The sequence below is a fragment of the Narcine bancroftii genome, chromosome 8, assembly GCF_036971445.1.
Source record: "Narcine bancroftii isolate sNarBan1 chromosome 8, sNarBan1.hap1, whole genome shotgun sequence".
In the NCBI taxonomy this organism is placed as follows: domain Eukaryota; kingdom Metazoa; phylum Chordata; class Chondrichthyes; order Torpediniformes; family Narcinidae; genus Narcine; species Narcine bancroftii.
Window position 1 is genome coordinate 166,396,573 of NC_091476.1, and position 21,098 is coordinate 166,417,670.

The 21,098-nt window shown below is 43.8% G+C and overlaps 1 protein-coding gene across 1 annotated transcript in view; it reads right to left on the reverse strand.

Moving 5' to 3' along the window:
• Positions 1-21,098, reverse strand: part of LOC138742142 (CUB and sushi domain-containing protein 2-like) — a 938,722-nt gene that overhangs the window by 6,151 nt on the left and 911,473 nt on the right. The window contains exons 9-10 of the mRNA XM_069896325.1: positions 13,289-13,363; positions 2,819-2,906 (exon numbers count right to left, since the gene is read on the reverse strand). Coding sequence (XP_069752426.1) covers positions 2,819-2,906; positions 13,289-13,363 — 163 coding nt within the window. The remainder of the gene's footprint in view (positions 1-2,818; positions 2,907-13,288; positions 13,364-21,098) is intronic.

Sequence of the window (21,098 nt, forward strand, 5' to 3'; positions counted from 1 at the left end):
ACAGGTCACATTTTCCCCAAAAAAGGTCCCAGTGATCCAGAAACTTGAAACACTGCCCTTTACTTCACCACTTCAGCCACGTGTTAATCCTCCACCTCATTCTATTTCTATTCTCACTGTCACGTGGCACAGGGAGTAATCCAGAGATTACCCCCTTTGTGGTCCTTCTTTTTAACTCCCTACCTAACTGCCTGTACTCACTTTTTAGGACCTCTTCTCTAATTCTCCCTATGTCATTGGTACCTACATGTACCACGACCTCTGGCTCCTGTCCCTCCCACTTTAGGATATCTGGGACACGAGCAGCAACATCCCGGACCCTGGCACCAGGGAGGCAAACCACCATCCGGTTTTCCTTGCTGCGTCCACAGAATCCCCTATCCGTCCTCTTAACTATGGAGTCCCCTACCACTATTGCCCTCCTCTTCCTTTCCCTACCTTTCTGAGCTACAGGGGCTGACCCCGTGCCAGAGGCACAGCTACTGTTGCTCCCCCCAACTTTGATGTCCTCCTCAACAGTACTCAAAGAGGCATATTTCCAGCTTCTGCAATATTTGACTTTTATATTTAAAATTGATAATAACTTTGGCAAATGGAGTGCTGACAAACTTTCTTTTCCAGAGAAAATGAGGCATGAGGAGTAAGTAGATGTGAATCTGATAAATCGCCAATCAAGAGGGGAAATGCTGGAAAGAATGCAGAACAGAATCTCCTCTAAATTATGAGGAAAGTATGCAAACACTTGCAGCCAGAATTGCCAGGTGGATATCGGCACGGTTGGCGTAGTTGTCAGTGCAATGTCTTTACAGCGCCAGCGATCAGGACTGGGGTTCAAATCCTGCTCTGTCTGTACGGAGTGGGTAAGTTCTCACCGTGTCTGCAAGGGTTTCCTCTGAGGGCTCCGGTTTCCTCCCACCATTCAAAATGTACTGGAGGTTTGTAGGTTAATTGGTTGTAATTGAGTGGCATGGACTCATGGGCTAAAAAGGCCTGTTGCCGTGCTCTATGTATGTTTAAATGTTGAAACACCGTGAACAGAGAAGTCAATCTTGATCCAACCAAATTCAGTCCATGTTATATCGAGGATGGTTGAGCAAGAAGTGTCCAGTTGTGCTCACCTCTTCATGCATCTGCACCACGACCTCTGGTGTCACCCAAGGATTTTTCTTTATCACTACCATTCTACACCCACATGTTACCATCCATGCCAAGAGTCATTTTGATCCAAACCACTCATCTTCATATGTATGCTGAGGAGATACAGCTCCACCAAATCACTAAATAAATTAATTTGCTGTCTCCTCACAGTTAAGTCATTTATAAGGACATCCCAAATAAGCTATTGAATTTAATCCCTGATATTATTACTGAAGGCTCAGCATATTCCTTTACAGAAATATTTATTATTCCTAGTTATTGATTACAGTAAAATAATGGACAGGAATACTGTATCACATTATTTCTGCAGATTTTAATTAACAGTCTTTTCATGAGTTCCACCATTAACCGTAGTGAATTAAGAATAGAAATTGTGCTTTGGATTTAAACACAAGAGAGGTCTCAGCTAAGACTTTTATAGGGTTTCAAAGGGCTGCTTTTTTGGGGGGGGGGGGTTTAAATTAAAGTGAAGATGGATATAAAAGTGATCACAGCCTATTTTAAAAATCAGATCAGCCCTGCTATTCAGAAATGAACAGACACCTTTCTTTTCCCTCACATGGCAACATTTAGTTTCAAAAAAATGTGCTCTCATTTTCTAAAATAATATGTGACATTATATAATTTAACTAGTTAATTTGTGGGGTTTTTTTTCATTTTCCAGATTGATATCCAGGTTTTGCTCAACAGTTTCCAACACTTATCTGCTTTGCTGAATTAGAAACTGCAACTGACTTCAGACATTTCACAAATAATAGCCTTTGTACTTAATCTTAAACTTACAAACCTTTGGCATGACATTCAGGGGCTTTGTAACTCCATCTATTTTTGATATGTCAATAATTGGAGGCTTTGAAGGGCTGGCGTACCCTTGAAACAAGTTTTCCTTCCTGACTATTCTTCAGACGTGAAATATCCCTTATCATTAAAAAGACAAAGGAAATTAAGGACTGTTCAAACCATTTTTTTAAGCCTTCGTATTGTTCGTAGTCGTTCCTCCCCCTAATATTTTCTCTGTGTCACACTGTATTTCTGCTGCAGGCGGACAGGTTGATGGTCTGCACTTATTCATCACTGATGCACAACAGCAGGCCATCCGTGGGTGACAGACAGACATCCTGATTTTTTTTTCATCCACCTCTAAACAAATGGCAAGAAATAATCCCCGAACACACCTGTGTTCCCTCCAATGCACAAATATGTTGTTTATGCAAAGAAATCTGATCCTTCGAAGTTGATCCTGGGAGCAGTAAGTCCTGCGAATGTCTCTGGTTAGGTGAAAGATTACTTCTTTGCTTTAGCAATAGGAAACTCCCTCCACTGCAGCCAGGAAGAAATTGAATCTAAGGTGTAGTTCTACTTTGGAAGGCATTGCATATGCTTTGATTTTAAACCCAGTGAATCCAAAAGAAATAGTCTGAAGTGTTCAAAACTCTGGAAAGAAATGCAGCTGGTGTCAAAATAATTTGGACAACTATTTCATGCACTGAGCTTATAACATTTGGAACTGATTTTTATATATTTTTTTATTTTGAGCACCTAACATAATGTAAACAGGATTTGCAGGAGGGCCATACAGATTCAAGAATGCTTGTATAAATTAGACATATCGCATAACAAATATCCAAAGCAATGTGAACAAAATAAAGGAGCTTCTTACCTGAAATCCAGACCTATTCTTTTACCCCATTCAGGGGTTCCAGGGTCAGGGCACATGTTATATCCGTGAGCCATTCCTGCTTGAGTTACTGAAAGACAAGGAGAGAGAATTGAATGCAAATGTCACCAATATCAATATTTCAAGTCATATTTGCATTCCCTCTGAATTATCACAGGATGTAGAAGTAGGCCCATTGGCCGATCGTATCTGCTTGGTCATTCTAACCATAAGCTGATCCATCCTTCCACTCATCCCCATTCACTGGCTTTCTCCCTGTAATTCTTGATGCCCTGATTAATTAAAAAGCTGTCAATCTCACCCAACTTCCACAGCTGCCCATGACAACATTCAACAGTCTCACAGCCTCCTGACTAAAGACGTTTTTTCCGCATCCCTATTTTAATTGATGCCCTTTTATCCTGACGTTGTCCCTCTTGTCCTAGCTTCCCCTACCATGAGAAGCATCCTTCCCACATCTAATCTGTCCAGGCTTTTCAGCATTCAAAATACTTCTACGAAGACCTCCCTCCTCCTTCTGTACTCCAATGAAAACAGTCCAAGAGCCAACAATTGTCCTTCATATGCCAACCCTTTCATTCCTGATGTCATTTGAGTAGATCTTCTCTGAACGCTCTCCAATGTTAGCACGTTTTCCTCAAATTGATGGCCAAACTGTACACTGTACTCCAAGTGAGGTCTCAGCAGTGCGATATAGTCTCAATTATAGGTTATCCCTCTAGAAATGAATGCCAACATTGCATTCACCTTCACCGCTGACTCAACCAGGATGCTATCCTGCACGAGGACTCGCAAATCCCTTTGCACCTCAACATTTTGAATTTTCTCCCCATCTAAATACTAGTCTGCCAAAGTGCATGACTTTACACTTCACAACTTTGTATTTTATCTGTCTCTTCTTTGCCCGTTCTCCGCATCTGTGTAAGTCTCTCTGCAGCCTTTCAATATCCTTGCCACCACCCACCCTACCACCTGTTCCAATTTATCTGCAAATTAAACATTTATAGATAATGTAAAAAGAAACCGTTCCAACACCGACCCTTGCGGAACACCACTGGTAACTGGTGGACAATCAGAATCGGATCCGTTTATTCTGACCTTCTGTTTCCAATCAGCCAATGCTCAACCTAATATCCTTCCTGTAATTCCATGGGGTCTCTTCTTGTTCAGCAACATTATGTGTGGCACCTTGTCAAAGGCCTTTTAAAACTCCAAATGTGCAACACCCACTGTATCTCCTCTGTCTATCCTACTGTGATCTCTCCAAAAAATTCCATCGAGGTTTGTCAGGCATAATTTTCCTTCAAGGAAATCATGTTGATATGGGTCTCTCTTTGATAGTGCTTTGATGTGGTGGAATTAGGGTCTGTAGCTGCACTTCAATTTTCTTATTAAATGACTAATTACATTATATTTCTTACTTTTAAAATATAGATTGCAATAAAATGAAAAATTAGTGTAAGAAATGGCCGTAACAATAACTTTTAGCATCCTGCAACCAGAAGAACAGATCAGCAATGTTATTATTCTGTATGTGATCCAGAATATAACCTTTGAAACAGTATTAACATCAGTTAAAAAAAATAATTATGCCCAGTGACCTGATTAGCTACTCAGCGAATCACTAATTGTGAATATTTTACTGAAAGTAAAAGGACAAAGCTTGTCTGACCATGGTAAAAATGGCTGCCAACTCTATCCAGTGAATCGAGCATTCACTCAGTGGTGTCCCCAAAGGGAATGTAAAAGAACTTGAGACTTGTTAATAATCTGGATTTAGTTCAAGGCTTCCAGATAACACAAAGTTTGGATATGATGCACTCCCTGAGGAGGGCAATGATCAAATTTTAGAAGCCCAAATTAGGAAAGGAGGTGACGCATCACAGATTAATTTTATGCAAAAAAAAATTGTGAGTTAATGTTTTGAAGGGAGAAGTCTAAAGCCCCTTTCACACTTGCAAGAGATCCCAGGAATCAAACGCCTATCGGCCTTTAGAGTGGCAAGTGTGAAAGCAAAATCTGCTTAACACTGGCGTCAGATGACATCATCTCATGTCGGGGATTGACAGACTCGACCTCTAGTACAATCCCCGGCATCTGGAGACACCAGCATTGCCATCAGGCAAGTGTGAAAGGGGATAATTGCATTGTGGGATTGAAATGACCCAAGTTTTTGCATGAGTGCAGGAAGAAAAGATTAAAATGAAGGTATAAACTTTGCCATGGGAAAGTCGCAGTGAAAGAGAGACAGGAAGTAAACAGCAATAAATAGTAACAGTGGACAATTTTTAAACAGAATGGGGAAAATTGGTAGCATTATAGCACACAATTTATAAAGACCGTGGTGAAAAAAAAGCAATGGCAGATCTTACTTCCCAGAATGCCATGCAGCAGAGAACCCCCTCTATGAATGCTCCGTGTATGCAGCTGGGCATACAGCCCTTTCTTTGCCACATGGAATTCTGGGAGGGCAGGTCCACCATTGCTTTTTCGCATGGTCTTTATTAATTGTATGCGATAGCACTACCAACTTTCCCAGTGTTTAAATTGTACGTGATAGAGCTACTAACTTTCCGATGTTATATAAGTTGTGCGCTATAGCACTACAAACCTTCCCATGCTTTTTAAATTGTGAACCAAAATGCTACAAACTTTCCTATGCTGTTCAAATTGTGCACCTTAACACTACAACCTTCCCACGCTGTTTTAATTGTGCGCTAAAACGCTACAAACCTTCCCATGCTGTTTAAATTGAGCGTTATAATGCTACAAACCTTCCCATACTGATTAAATTGTGCGTTAAAATGCTACAAACCTTCCCATGGTGTTTAAATTGTGCGCTAAAACGCTACAAACCTTCCCACACTGTTTAAAATTTGTTCGCTATTACTATTTATTCCTCGCACTTTCCCACAGTCCATAATAAAGGTTTATATAGGTTGCGCCACAACAACAGGGGCTGAAGGGCTCATACTGTGCAGTACATCAAGCTTAATTATGTTATAATTAGGCATGATTAATTTTGTTCAAATATAAGATCATCATATTTTGATCAGTATTTATGGCAGGTTCACCATCACTCGGTGTGTCATGATGTCACCAGTAGAACAGTCCTATCCCTGGGGATGGCTCCTTGCACATGTGAAAGCATTGAGTGTCCCAGTTAGGAGTGGTCAAGTGTGAAAAGCCAAACCCCCATTCCTATCCCGGGACACTGAATGGCCAATTTCGTGGGATGCAAGTGTGAAAGAGGCTTAAAAGGCACCAGAACCAATTGATACAGTTGTAAAGAAAGTGTCAAAGTGAGAGAAAAATCAGCCCTGAATGTGGAATCAGTAGGAGTGGTGAATGGCCTTCTCCCACCTCTATTTCTTATAATTTTATTTCAACTGGTGAACTTCTGCAACATTGTATTTATAGAGCCATTCCACTGAATTTCTGTTCAGTGTCCTAGGATAAGGACAGGGGTTTGGCTTTCCACACCTGACCACTCCTAACTGGGACACTGAATGCTTTTACACTTGCAAGGAACCATCCCCGGAGTTAAGACCTTCTATCGGTGATATCACCGAGTGATGGTGAACCTGCCCTAAATCCTGATCAATGTATTATGATCTTATATTTGAACAAAATTAATCATTCTGAATTAGAATATAATTAAGCTTTATGTACAGCACAGTATGAGCCCTTCAGCTCCTGTTGTTGTGCCAACCTATATAAACCTTTATAAAGGGACCGTGGGAAAGTGCCAGCAATAAATGGCAATAGTGAACAATTTTTAAGCAGAGTGGAAAAGTTGGTAGCACTTTAGAGGACAGAGTTGGTTGTACAGAGATTGCCACATTGAAGTTACCTGATTATTGATTCTCCTAGATTGAGTGAGTGTATACAATAGTAAAAATCAAAAGTTTGCATACATACCCCGTGGCTGAAGGAAAAACACAATGCTGGAGAAACTCAGCAGATCAAGCAGTGTCCTTTATATAGCAAAGGTAAAAATACATAACCGACATTTCAGGCTTGACCCCTTCATCAAGGTATCAAAAAATGTCAGCAGGCATCCGAACAAAAGAGATGTGGAGGAGGGGGGAGGTGAGGTCGCAAAGGCTATAGGTGAAGAAGGAAGGGAGGGAACATTAGCAATCAGGAGGAGGAGGGATGGCTAGAGAGAGAAGGGAGGGGAGAAGGATAGGAGGGAGGGGCAAGAGGAGAGCAGGTTAGCAGAAACCGGAAAGGTCGATGTTAATGTTTCTTCATTTGAGAGACCTGTTTCAGCGGGAAATGGAGAAGATGTGGGTGAGGGGTGAATTGATGGTGGTGGTGGAGAAGCCCCATTTGTGTCTGTCTTCTTTCACAAACGTGGCTTCCCCTCCACTCCCGTCAACTCAGCCTTCATCTGCATCTCCTCCATTTCCCACTCATCTGCCCTGGGCTCCGCTGCCCCTAGAATAAATATAGAATCCCTCATATCCTCATCTACCACCCCAACAGCCTCTGCATTCAACACATTATCCTCCAGAATTTCTGGCACTTTCAAATGGATCCCATGACCAGACCTGTCTGCTTTCCATCGGCACTGCTCCTTCTGTGACTCCCTCGCTCACTTATTCTTCCCCACCAATCACTCCCCCAGCACCTTCCCCTGTGGGCCGTGAAGGTGCCACTATTGTACCCACACCTCCTCCCTCACCATGGTCCAGAGCCCCAATCAGGCCTTTCAAGTGAAGCCACACTTCACTTGTGTATCTGCAGGACTGATTTACTGCATCCGGTGCTCCCTTTGTGGCCTTCTCTACATCTGAGAGACTGAGTGCAGATTGGGACATCACTTCACTGAGCACCTTTGCTCCATCTGCACCAGTGACAAAGACCTCCCAGTAGCCAACCATTTTACATGTCTGTCCATGGCCTTGGGTACTATTCCACCAAGCTCACCTGCAAAATTCGAGTAACAACACCTGATTTTCCATCTGGGCATTCTCCAACTAGATGGCATTAACATCAACTTTTTTGGTTTCTGCTAACCTGCTCTCCTCTTCTCCCTTTCAGTTCTCCTCCCTCCCTTCTCCTCCTATCACCTCTAGCCTTCGCAACCAAACCTCCCCCCTTCTCTTCTGTTCGGACGCCTGCCGACATTTTTCAGTACCTTGATGAAGGGCTTTGGCCCAAAACGTCAATTATGTATTTTTTACCTTTGCTATATAAAGGACACTACTTGATCTGCTGAGTTTCTCCAGCATTGTGTTTTTACTCTGTGTAGACAGTGTTCCACAATGTAGTACTCCAGCAAACAAAATCCACTCTCGAGAGAAATTGCCACTTTTTTCAGGAAGTTTTTTATAATCACCCTTACATCAAAATACTTTAACTGTGGCTATTTTAAAAGACTCAGACAGGCAAATGGACGAAAGAAAAAAATTAAAGGGTTATGAGGTAGGGGAGGTTTCATTTTTTTGTGTAGGTATATATAGTTTGGGACAACATCGAGGGCCAAAAGGCCTATACTGTGCTGTAATGTTCTAGGCTTATCTTTAAAGACAAATGTATAGGGAATCATAACATAGGCTTAATGTAAGTAGCGCAGTTGTCCCTTTTGAAGACAGCCAAAAATTAATGAACTATTTCCTGAATTCCCTTTAAAGTGCTAAGAGTAATTTAAAGCAATAACATCAAAGGTAATGGGGAAAATTTCAGTAGTGATGGCAATACTCAACACTCATTCAATGAAAAAAAGATGTGATTGATCTAATTCTTGCACAAACTGAATCGGATTTCTCCAGCCTAACCACACCACCAGGTCAAAGACGCTCCCGAAATGCGGCTGCTTCTGGCAGGACTCAAGGAGGAGTACAGTGTTTTTATGTCAGCGAGAACTGGTGCACAAATGTCTCTGCTGTAAGGAAACTCTGCTCAGTAGAGATGAGTATCGGATGCAGACTCTTCTACCATCCCATGGTATTCTCGACCAAGCTGATTGCTGCAGTTTACGTTCCACCTTCGGTGAATGAGGGGATACCATGAAGCTTGAAGGTGCCACCTACAAAGCCCAAACGTCCCACCATGATGGTGTCATGATTGAAGCTGGTGACCTCAACCATGCCGCCAGAGGAGAGAACTCTCTTAGTGCCCTGGATCGTGTGTATAATGCTGCCCTCACCTTCTCATTTGATATTCCGAACACATATCCTTCCTACTAACCCGACTTACAGAGAGCTGTCAAAAGAAATTAAGAGCACAGGCAAAATGAACTAAGCCAGTTTGCAGGGACATGGCCTGTGAGGTGGGGGTGGGGGGAGGGGGGTTGGAGAGCACCACGTCAGGACTGCTTTTAGACAATGGACTGGAGCTGTTTCAGGGAGTTGGGGACTTACATTGGTCAGGTAAACTTCGAGGAGTATGCGAGCTGAGTAACTGTTTACATCAGCAAGTGCCTTGAGGATGTCACCGAGAATAAATGTTTCTCAACAAGGGCTAACCACAAACCATGATTGGATACAGAGGGCAGGGTATGTCTTGGTGCTCGTGATACTGTGCTCAGGTTGGGAGACAAGATGGCACTAATATCAGCCAGGGCTGATCTCTCCCTTGCAATCTAGAAGGTAAAGGGTGGATGCAGAAGATCCTCAGACAGCTGTGTGACATGAGGTGGATGTGGCAAAGGATCAAGACTATAGCAGATCACAAGACAACCTTGCGAGTTAAAGACAATTACGCCTCCCTTCTAGGCCAATTGGACATCTTCTATCCCCAATTCGAGAAGAAGAACAGGATGACACTGAAGAAAGCTTCGTGGCCCCCTGCATAGCTGCAGTCAAGTTGTGAAGAACCCTATCCCAGGTGAACCCACACAAGGCGGCAGGACCAGGCCAGATACTGAAGGACTGCGCAGACCAACTGATGGAGGTCCTTACGGACATCTTCAACAAGTCACTGCAGCAGTCCATCATCCCTGTGGATTTCAAGTCAGCCTGCATTCCTCAGAGGCTGCAGTTGAAGCTATCCTTGCTAGGATTTCTTCATGGAAAGATCACAGTTTGTCCAGTTTGGCAGCAGAATGTTGAGTACCATCACATTGAGCACCGGAGCACCTCTGAGCCATGTGTTCAGCCCACTCCTGTTCATGCTACTGACCCAGACAGCAACACCAGATCTAGCTCCACAAAATGTTCAGGTTTGGAGATAACACAACAGTAGTTGGCGTCATCAACTGCAATGATGTGTCACATTACAGAGAAGAGATGGAAAACCTCTTGAATAATAACCTGTCTCAACATGGACAAGTGATAGGAGATTATCGTGGACTTCAGGAGGACGAGGAATGACCACCCCAATACACAGTAATAGCTTGGTAGTGGAGAGATTAAAGAGCACCGTGGAGTTTACTTAAATGGTGACCTATTGTGGACACATTACATCACGTCACTTGTCAGAAAGGTGCAACAGTGACTGCACTTGCTGAGAAGACTTAGGCAGACAAGGCCATCAGCCAGCAAATTGTCAAGTTTCTACAGGAATTCTATTGAGAGCATCCTGGCGCTGGCTGTATCACAGTGGGGTAATGACTGCTGTAGAGAATTGGTTGGGAGGTCAATCCATAGGGCCAGTAGAGAAGATCACTGGGGTCCACCTCGCCTATCAACATTATTGACTGGGCTTTGTTGTCTGAAAAGGGCACACAAAATCATTGAGGACCCTTTCCACTCTGCACACAGCATCTTTCAGCAGCTGTCATTGGGAAAAGAGATACAGGAGCATTAGACCAAAACCACCAGGCTGAGAAATGGCTTCTTTTCACAGGCAGTGAGATTTCTGAATGAACTGCTCATAACTTTCCAAGACTCTACTATTTAGTAAAAAATACTTATTTAATTTTATATATGAATATATGTGCTGCATATGCACCACCTGTATGTACTTGTGTTATGTTTGGTTGTGTGTTTGCATGTCTTTGTACCAAGGACCAGTAAACACTGTTGTACTTGTACAATTGGAAGATCATAAACAAACTTGAAATTGAACAGTACAATATGACTGGTGACCTGTGAATTTTTGACATTCAGTCACATGGATTATCATCTGTAAAATGACTGCATCTGTTCATAATTGGATTTGCATGAGAATAATTATACTCACCTCTTAACATATTGTGCTGGCATCTTTCACATGAGAAAGCAGTTTTGGCCTTGTCCTAACATCTCAAATGAAATTAAATCTCAATTTTCTCATTGTTTGGGGAAGTGTAGTCAGTTTCACAGCTTAATTTGGAAAGGTTATTGAAGATGTATTGTTCTGAGGGCCTGTTGAGGTGCGACAGGTTCTATTTTCTCAAGGAGAAATTGGTGCAGGCCTTTGGTACATTCTGTGGTGAAGGGATGGAGGGTGAACAGAGAGCAAAATTATCCCAGATATTGGGGAAAATTGTGGTGGCAAGGCAGGGGAGGAGCGATCAGACAAATCAATGGTTAGAGTAACTCCAAAGCATGGGACTTAGCCAAAAGCAGCACCAGGGAGGAACTGGAGACCAAAGGCTGAGGATGTGTCATTGAGGGGATGGAGGTTATGAAGTGTAGCCACACAGTCCTGTTGTTTAGGACATTCAGAGACCCATTTAAGGACTCTTACATTGTACATTATTTATATTTGACTTTTTTATGTATTTGCACAGTTTATTTACATTTCTTTCTTTGTTTACATTTCTCTCTGTCTTTTTCTTGAGGTCAGTTTGCACTGCTGATGGGTAGAGGTTCTTCCTGGCCTGGAGGAAGAGGAATCTCAAGGTTCTGTGATGTCATGTTTGCCCTCTGAAAATATATTTATACTTCCATGGACACAATAAAGAGCAGAATCCCACGAGATATTAAAAGGATCTAAAGAAGCAGTAGATATGTTGGTAAACAAAAGCCAACTGATGAATGAATGCCTTTAATACCCAGGGCGTGAAATACATAGACAGGGAGGTTACGTTAAAAAAATAAAACTTCATTTAAGCCTGGAATACTACCTGGTCGTCATGGAAAACGGCATTGGAAAGGCTAGTTTGGAGATTCAACAGGATGTTGTTTGCTATAGAACCTTTGAACTACAAGGTGAGCTTGGATCTGTTGGGTTGTTAATTTTCAAGGTGACAAGGCCAAAGGATGACAGGAATAGGAGGAAAAAAACAAATGCAAATTGAGCACCTAAAATAACAAGATGATCACGTCTGCAGCCCCGAAATGTAGTGAGAATGTGGGGAAAGGGGCAGCCTTGGGAAGAAATAACATTGAAAATCACTTTCAGAGATGTGATGGTGAAATGTCCGTGGTTGAGAAATGCACATTTCCCTCGGAGATGGTGGGATATTTCATCATGACATTCCAGGGTGAAGAAGGCAAAAATAAAAGTAAAATAGGTATTTGTCAAAAAGCTGTGGTCTCAGAAAATTAGGACAAGTGCATTGGTATTGGAATTCAAGTTATTGCGTGAATTACCATAGATCTAGAATTACAGATTGCTACTTGACCTGGTCTGTGCTTTGTACATCTATGGATTTATTTATGATTTTTTTAACCCACATTCGCACCAGCATTTTCCAATAAATATATACTTCCTTTCTTAAGATGTGTTATCTCACACATATTCACAATTTATTGTGATGGACTTTTACACCCAATATTGTTCAATGATTTTTCTTTTTATCCACATGTCACTAATTTCTAAGCACTTGAACAATTTGATATGATGAAAGCTCAGCCAGTGGCACTTTACATTTGCCCACGTGAGTAAATGTACTCCCATAACACTTGACAGCAACAGGAACACTTTAACTATTTACACAGGAAAGAAATACACCGAAATGGTGGAGGGGCTCAGCCAGCCCTTCCAGCTGTTTACGACACTGAAAAGACCGGCCAGCTGAGTCCCTCCAGCATTTCGGTCTGATTTTACTACCCTCACAGACTTCCACGATTCACTCTTTTTTACATCGAAAAAAAAAACCCAGCAAATTCATGTCAGGAAAATCAAGTTCAAACTGGGAGGCTTCAGGCCACAGGGTACAAGTCGCCAAGTCAAAAACATTCAGACTAATCAACAGACTTTAAACAGAGAGCTGTTTCACAAGTATGGATCACCACCAGCAGAGATAATAACCCTCAAGTCCTTTGTGGCACTGAATTATGGGGTCTCTCTTGAATTCAGGTATAAGTTCAGTATCGGCTCATCGATTCAATGCCACTTCAAGTTACTGCGATGAAATATCAATCTAGTTCCCATGTTCAAGAATAGCAGTGATCGTGACGGTGAGTAGGGTATGAATTGGCTGCTGAGTCATCCTGCCCATTTCTGAGGACAGACATCCAAATCTCTCAAAACAGAGTAGAAAAAAAAGGAGAAAAAGAAAGCCAAAAAGGCAGACATTTTTTATACATATATTCAAGAATGAGCTGAAATGTGAAATAAAGAGCAACTTACAAACTGAAGACTTCTGATTATCTTTGCTGGGAAGTAATTTAACACCTCGAGATTTCAGCTCAATCAGCTTTTTAACTGCAAGAGAAAACATTTGAAGAAGGTAATCAGCAGTTGAAACATCCACATATTAGATTTACTTCAAAATGGGAAAAAAAACATTTTGCGAATTTTAACAGAAACAAATGCAGCAAAAGTAGCAAAGTTTAAAAAAAAAATTGTAATAATTTTTCATTCACCCACAACTGTTCTAATCCAAAAACATGATTCACTGCAGTACTGGGAGTAGTTAAGAGTTAGGTGTTGTCGTGGACACATAGGCACTGAGCTGTTAAGGGCCGACTGAAGTAAGAACCAACGAATAATGAAAGATGGAAGGGGAATTCGCAGGACGTTACAGCAGGCCAATGAACTACTTTCAACAATGTGTAAAGCTCTTGACAACAACAAAGTAATAATATTTGTTTATGACACTTTTGTACAAATTTGTTCCAATATTCAAAGCAGGATTTGCCTTTGATCCCAGCCAGTAAGGAATGTGTTATTTTGCATTTGTTTCAAATGTTCGTGAAAGTAAAGGCAGTTTATTTTGTGAAAGGTACAAAGATTCTGGAACCAGGCAGCAGAATTTTCGGACACTGCTCCCTGCAAAGCAACCAGGCTGGATTATTTGGTCAAATGAAATGCCATCAATCTGGGCAGCATTTTTTTTTCATTAACTTGTTCATGTGTTTCAACCCCAGATTTTCAACAGCACTAAATCCACATCACCACAGAGCTTGGGCTGGTTTGTAACAGCATCGAAAGTGATTGCTAAAATCCTTTGAACTAAACCTTTAATTTACTCAATATGTGACTGCTTACTAGGGAGAAAATGCTAACGATTTACAAAATTTCTTAATAATTTCAGCCCTCATGTGGAAATTATTTTTTGGGGTACAAGGCTGAATCACTCCAAGAAGATCCTGGTAGATTTCTGAAGTGACACTTAGTAATTCAGAAATTATAAATATGCTTTATGCCAGACAGAGACAATTTTCATTTACATGGTGCTGAATAACGTGTTATATAATTTAATATTCCAGCACATCCAACATTTCTAATGCAAGTATCTTCTCTGGGTAGTTGGATCAAAATTGTATATATTACTCCAGATGTCGCCTCATGGAACTTCTGTAAAACTACAACATGTCTTTTTTAACCCTTTATTATTACAATCTGCTGACAATAACTGCCAATATATCATCTTCCTAACTGTTCACTGTAGATGAAGTAAATTCCAAAGTTCCTTTGGCAGAACAAGGGAAACTGAGATCTTTGAATAATGATTCATTATAAAAATGTGATCTATTGGTCCTTCTAAATCAGGGCAGGGCAAACAATTTGGCTGTGGGCCACATACAGAAAAATATAAGGAGTCATGAGCCAAACAATATTATGCCCGGCAGTTTTCAATGAGTTATACTGCAAGAAAAAAAATGTTTTTTTGACTAGTGTTATGAGCCTAGAGGACCCCAAAATGCAGCAGCAATAGATATTCACCAGGACAAATGGTTACTTAAACTAAAGATGCTTTTAATGATCTGAAACATGAAAACAGAATCAAACCTTAACTTATCACTATTGACTTAATTAACCTAACTTAACCCCTTTCTAATTCAAAGCACACTCGTATGTGATAACCATATAACCATGTAACAATTTATAGTACGGAAACAGGCCATATCAGCCCTTCTAGTCCGCACCGATTTACGGGAAACTCCAGTAGTTCCACCTACCCATTCTCTTGCCCATAACCCTCTAACCCCCTCACATCCATGTATTCATCTTCTTCTTCTTTGGCTTGGCTTCGCGGACGAAGATTTATGGAGGGGGTAAAAAAGTCCACGTCAGCTGCAGGCTCGTTTGTGGCTGACCAGTCCGATGCGGGACAGGCAGACACGATTGCAGCGGTTGCAAGGGAAAATTGGTTGGTTGGGGTTGGGTGTTGGGTTTTTCCTCCTTTGCCTTTTGTCAGTGAGGTGGGCTCTGCGGTCTTCTTCAAAGGAGGCTGCTGCCCGCCAAACTGTGAGGCGCCAAGATGCACGGTTTGAGGCGTTATCAGCCCACTGGCGGTGGTCAATGTGGCAGGCACCAAGAGATTTCTTTAGGCAGTCCTTGTACCTTTTCTTTGGTGCACCTCTGTCACGGTGGCCAGTGGAGAGCTCGCCATATAATACGATCTTGGGAAGGCGATGGTCCTCCATTCTGGAGACGTGACCCATCCAGCGCAGCTGGATCTTCAGCAGCGTGGACTCGATGCTGTCGACCTCTGCCATCTCGAGTACCTCGACGTTAGGGGTGTGAGCGCTCCAATGGATGTTGAGGATGGAGCGGAGACAACGCTGGTGGAAGCGTTCTAGGAGCCGTAGGTGGTGCCGGTAGAGGACCCATGATTCGGAGCCGAACAGGAGTGTGGGTATGACAACGGCTCTGTATACGCTTATCTTTGTGAGGTTTTTCAGTTGGTTGTTTTTCCAGACTCTTTTGTGTAGTCTTCCAAAGGCGCTATTTGCCTTGGCGAGTCTGTTGTCTATCTCATTGTCGATCCTTGCATCTGATGAAATGGTGCAGCCGAGATAGGTAAACTGGTTGACCGTTTTGAGTTTTGTGTGCCCGATGGAGATGTGGGGGGGCTGGTAGTCATGGTGGGGAGCTGGCTGATGGAGGACCTCAGTTTTCTTCAGGCTGACTTCCAGGCCAAACATTTTGGCAGTTTCCGCAAAGCAGGACGTCAAGCGCTGAAGAGCTGGCTCTGAATGGGCAACTAAAGCGGCATCATCTGCAAAGAGTAGTTCACGGACAAGTTTCTCTTGTGTCTTGGTGTGAGCTTGCAGGCGCCTCAGATTGAAGAGACTGCCATCCGTGCGGTACCGGATGTAAACAGCGTCTTCATTGTTGGGGTCTTTCATGGCTTGGTTCAGCATCATGCTGAAGAAGATTGAAAAGAGGGTTGGTGCGAGAACACAGCCTTGCTTCACGCCATTGTTAATGGAGAAGGGTTCAGAGAGCTCATTGCTGTATCTGACCCGACCTTGTTGGTTTTCGTGCAGTTGGATAATCATGTTGAGGAACTTTGGGGGACATCCGATGCGCTCTAGTATTTGCCAAAGCCCTTTCCTGCTCACGGTGTCGAAGGCTTTGGTGAGGTCAACAAAGGTGATGTAGAGTCCTTTGTTTTGTTCTCTGCACTTTTCTTGGAGCTGTCTGAGGGCAAAGACCATGTCAGTGGTTCCTCTGTTTGCGCGAAAGCTGCACTGTGATTCTGGGAGAATATTCTCAGCGACACTAGGTATTATTCTATTTAGTAGAATCCTAGCGAAGATTTTGCCTGCAATGGAGAGCAACGTGATTCCCCTGTAGTTTGAGCAGTCTGATTTCTCGCCTTTGTTTTTGTACAGGGTGATGATGGTGGCATCACGAAGATCCTGAGGCAGTTTACCTTGGTCCCAACAAAGCTTGAAAAACTCATGCAGTTTGGCATGCAGAGTTTTGCCGCCAGCCTTCCAGACTTCTGGGGGGATTCCATCCATACCTGCTGCTTTGCCACTTTTCAGTTGTTCGATTGCCTTATATGTCTCATCCAGGGTGGGAACCTCATCCAGCTCTAGCCTTAGGGGCTGTTGAGGGAGCTGGAGCAGGGCGGAATCTTGGACTGAGCGGTTGGTACTGAAAAGAGATTGGAAGTGTTCTGACCATCGGTTGAGGATGGAGATCTTGTCGCTGAGGAGGACTTTGCCGTGTGAGCTGCGCAGCGGGCTTTGGACTTGGGGTGAGGGGCCGTACACAGCCTTTAGAGCCTCGTGGAAACCCCTGAAGTCGCCAATGTCCGCGCTGAGCTGTGTTCGTTTGGCGAGGCTAGTCCACCACTCATTTTGGATCTCCCGGAGTTTGCGCTGAAGATGGCTGCATGCGCGACGGAAGGCTTGTTTCTTCTCTGGACAGGACGGCTTTGTAAGGTGAGCCTGGTGGGCAGCTCGCTTCTTTGCCAGCAGCTCCTGGATTTCCTGGCTGTTTTCGTCAAACCAGTCCTTGTTTTTCCTGGAGGAGAAGCCCAGTACCTCTTCAGTGGATTGCAGTATGGTAGCCTTCAACTGATCCCAGAGGGTTTCAGGGGACGGGTGCGTGAGGCGGGTTGCAACGTCGAGCTTTGCTTTGAGGTTTGCCTGGAAGTTTCCTCTCGCTTCGTCTGACTGCAGTTTTCCAACATTGAACCTCTTTCTGGGGGCTTTATTGTTCCTGGGCTTTGGCTTGAAGTGAAGGTTGAGCTTGCAGCGAACCAGCCGGTGGTCAGTGTGGCATTCCGCGCTAGGCATGACCCTGGTGTGGAGCACATCTTGTTTGTCACTTTCTCGCACCAGGATGTAGTCCAGGAGGTGCCAGTGTTTGGATCGGGGATGCATCCAGGTGGTCTTAAGGCTGTCCCTCTGCTGAAAAAGGGTGTTTGTAATGACAAGCCGCTGTTCTGCGCAGACCTCCAACAGGAGGCGCCCATTGTCGTTGCACTTGCCGACGCCATGCTTGCCCAGGATTCCTGGCCAGGTTTCTGAGTCTTTGCCGACACGAGCGTTGAAGTCGCCCAGGATGACAACCTTGTCGGCTGTAGGGGTACGTTGGATGAGGTTGCGCAGGTCGGTGTAGAACTTGTTCTTTTCTGCTGGTTCCGCCTGGAGGGTTGGAGCATAGACACTGATGAGGGTGATGTGACGCTTGTTTTGAAGTGGGAGTCGCATGGACATGATTCGGTCTGAGAGGCCTGTCGGAAGGTTTTCGAGTTTGGAGGCAATGAAGCTCTTGACCATGAAGCCTACACCAGATAGGCGTCGTTCATCCGAAGGCTTGCCAGACCAGTAGAGTGTGTAGCCCGCGCCGCGTTCTTGGAGGCTGCCTACATCTGCCAGGCGGACTTCACTGAGAGCGGCTATGTCGATGTCAAGTCTGAGGAGTTCATGTGCAATGAGGGCAGACCGACGTTCAGGTCGGTGGCTGTCAGTCTTGTCTAGCATGGTTCTGATGTTCCAGCATGCTAGCTTGAGTTTGTGAGCATCTTTTGAGGGGGAGGACGTGGAGGGGGAGGACGTGGAGGGGGAGGACGTGGAGGGGGAGGACGTGGAGGGGGAGGACGTGGAGGGGGAGGACGTTGAGGGGGAGGACGTGGACCTGTCCTCGGGCCTGCGCAAAGGAGCTTTTAGGTGGAGTGCAGTGCGCGCAGTACTGGCCCCACCCTTTACACCCATGGTTCGTGTGCCGTGGCCAAGCAAGCTGGGACATGGCAGCGAGGTCCTTGGGTCGTAGGTTTTATATCGGAGTGGCCTTCTCCTATGCAGGTTTCTTACCCGGGCTGGAGGGGCCTGCCTCCCCTCCTAGGTCGGTCCATACTGCCCGGACCGGGGCCGAGGCCGCCGCAGTTCACCCTGTGCCTGGACTGGGGCCACCGCCTCCCACTCCCTGCCCGGACCGGGGCCTCCGCCTGCCTCACTCGACCGAGGCCGGGGCCGCCGTCTCCCCCTTGCTCCTGCCCGTATCGGGGCCGCCGCCGTCTACCCTTCGCCCGGACCGGGGCCGGGGCCGCTGCTGCTCTCCCTGTGCCTGGACTGGGGCCGCCGCCTCCCACTCCCTGTCCGGACCGGGGCCTCCGCCTGCCTCACTCGACCGAGGCCGGGGCCACCGTCTCCCCCTTGCTCCTGCCCGTATCGGGGCCGCCGCCGTCTACCCTTCGCCCGGACCGGGGCCGGGGCCGCTGCTGCTCTCCCTGTGCCCGGACTGGGGCCGCCGCCTCCCCCTTGCTCCTGCCCGTATCGGTAACCTCCTCTTAAATGACAATTGACGAAGAAAGATTTGGATGTGTGTGTAAGTTCAGAAAAGTTTTTTGGTTCACAGTCTAATCTCACTTCTCATTCCTCCAAGTTCACTGGTTGCAGGCAATTCTTATACTGTGCACAGAATTTAACATTTATAAAGTTCACCAGGCTTTGGTGCTTGAAAGGTAAATGGTTACCGCTCAGGAAGGTTCTTGTCAGTTTTCAGAGAGAGATTTGTTATACGATGGACACCCAGCCACCTCAGTGTCTTGCTGATGAAATTTTCCCCCCATCAGGGTTCTCCAGATGATAACCTCTTTCTTTCAGGTCACCACAGAGTGTCTTTTTGTTTCTATTATTCCAAGTGAAACATTAGACAGCCAGTCCTCTCATCTTGCATGAAGAACCACAACGGCTTTGGCCGGGCTGAATCAGGCACTTACAACCTGTCTTCCACATAGGGTTTTCCACAAGCTTGCCAGCTTGTCCTGTTCCAGTCCCAGCTGCTGTTTCTGACTGTAACACTGTAGAAGTTATCTCTGTCTGTCTTTCTCTCTGGAAAAAAAGCCTGTTTGACTCTCTCTGCTTGCAAAACCACATGACCCTCTTAGAACAGCTCCAGACAATCTGCAGCTCCAACAAGATCTTTCATCTGTTGTCTTTTGTAAACAACAATCCATTAGTGAAGTCTCTTGGGCACTCTCTGAAGATCTTGTAAAATCTGTGGAGCCGATATGTCTAGCATTGAGCAGAGCTGCAGTATTTCAAATAAGATCTGTTTTAAAGTGTTTATATGTAACCCATTCTAACAAACTTTTCCCAATTTATCTCCCAAAAACATATCTATATACTCTGTCACACCAGAAAATCCCTGTGCCATTGAATATTAATTTTCTATCAAAATAATTATATGACACTACTCACTACTGAACAGTTAAACTGTTGAAATTACAGAAGTTTATTGATGTGTTCACATATTACAGAATGCATTTCTGTATCTGATGCTCTTAACTTTAATTTAAATTAATACAGTAAAATTCTTTAAAACTCTCCTTCAAAAAGCAGTGCAAAAATAAGAACAGGAGAAAAGATCCAAAAAGGGACAAAGCCGTCTCCAACATTCCTTTACAACACTCAATGAATACAATTCATGGCCCAAATGTCCACCTCTCAATGATTATGATGCGATGTGTAAATCTGTATTAAAGTTAACATATTAATTGCAAATCAAACAAACATGCTTCCCCTTGACCTCTGTGAAAAAGCATTCATTTTCCCACCATGTCTGAAATTTTGCGTCTTTTCGGTTCCACCCTGTTTAATCAACTGAGGTAAATTTTTTATTTTAACTAATGTAAATATTTTCATCAATGAGTAACATCAAAGAATTTGTTCAAAATGGCAGCAATATCTAGTGTTGAAACTTAGAAGTGAATTTGTAGCTAAGTAGCTGTTCAAAATGGCAGTGACATCGAGTGTTTTTGAAACTATGAAGTGCAGCCTACATACAGTGCAATTTATTGTTAGAGACTATGCTCTCACGAGCCATATTCCATTTTATTTTTGAAATTCACCCTGGGCCACCTAAAATTGGGCAACTCCTGCACTAAATTATTAACCTCATTTTCTCTCTATTGGGCCCCAATTATCACTATTCAATGTACTTGCTTATCAGTGATTTACTCTTTTGTAGATTCCTTGATACTTTCTCACTGACTTGCACGTATACCTTTCCATCATCAACAAACACAATACAGTCCATTTATCTATTTAATTACCATAGCTTTGAAATGTCTTATGGCCAAACATTGATCCTGGCAGAATGCCTTTAAAGTCATTAACTCTGAACTGATTTACTTAGTCATGCGCAGTAATTTCAATTTCCTGAATTTTGGACGTACATTCTTCATGATATGGTGTGATTGTTTACGTGAATGTTTACATAATCACATGCGAGATGTTTGTTTTAGATA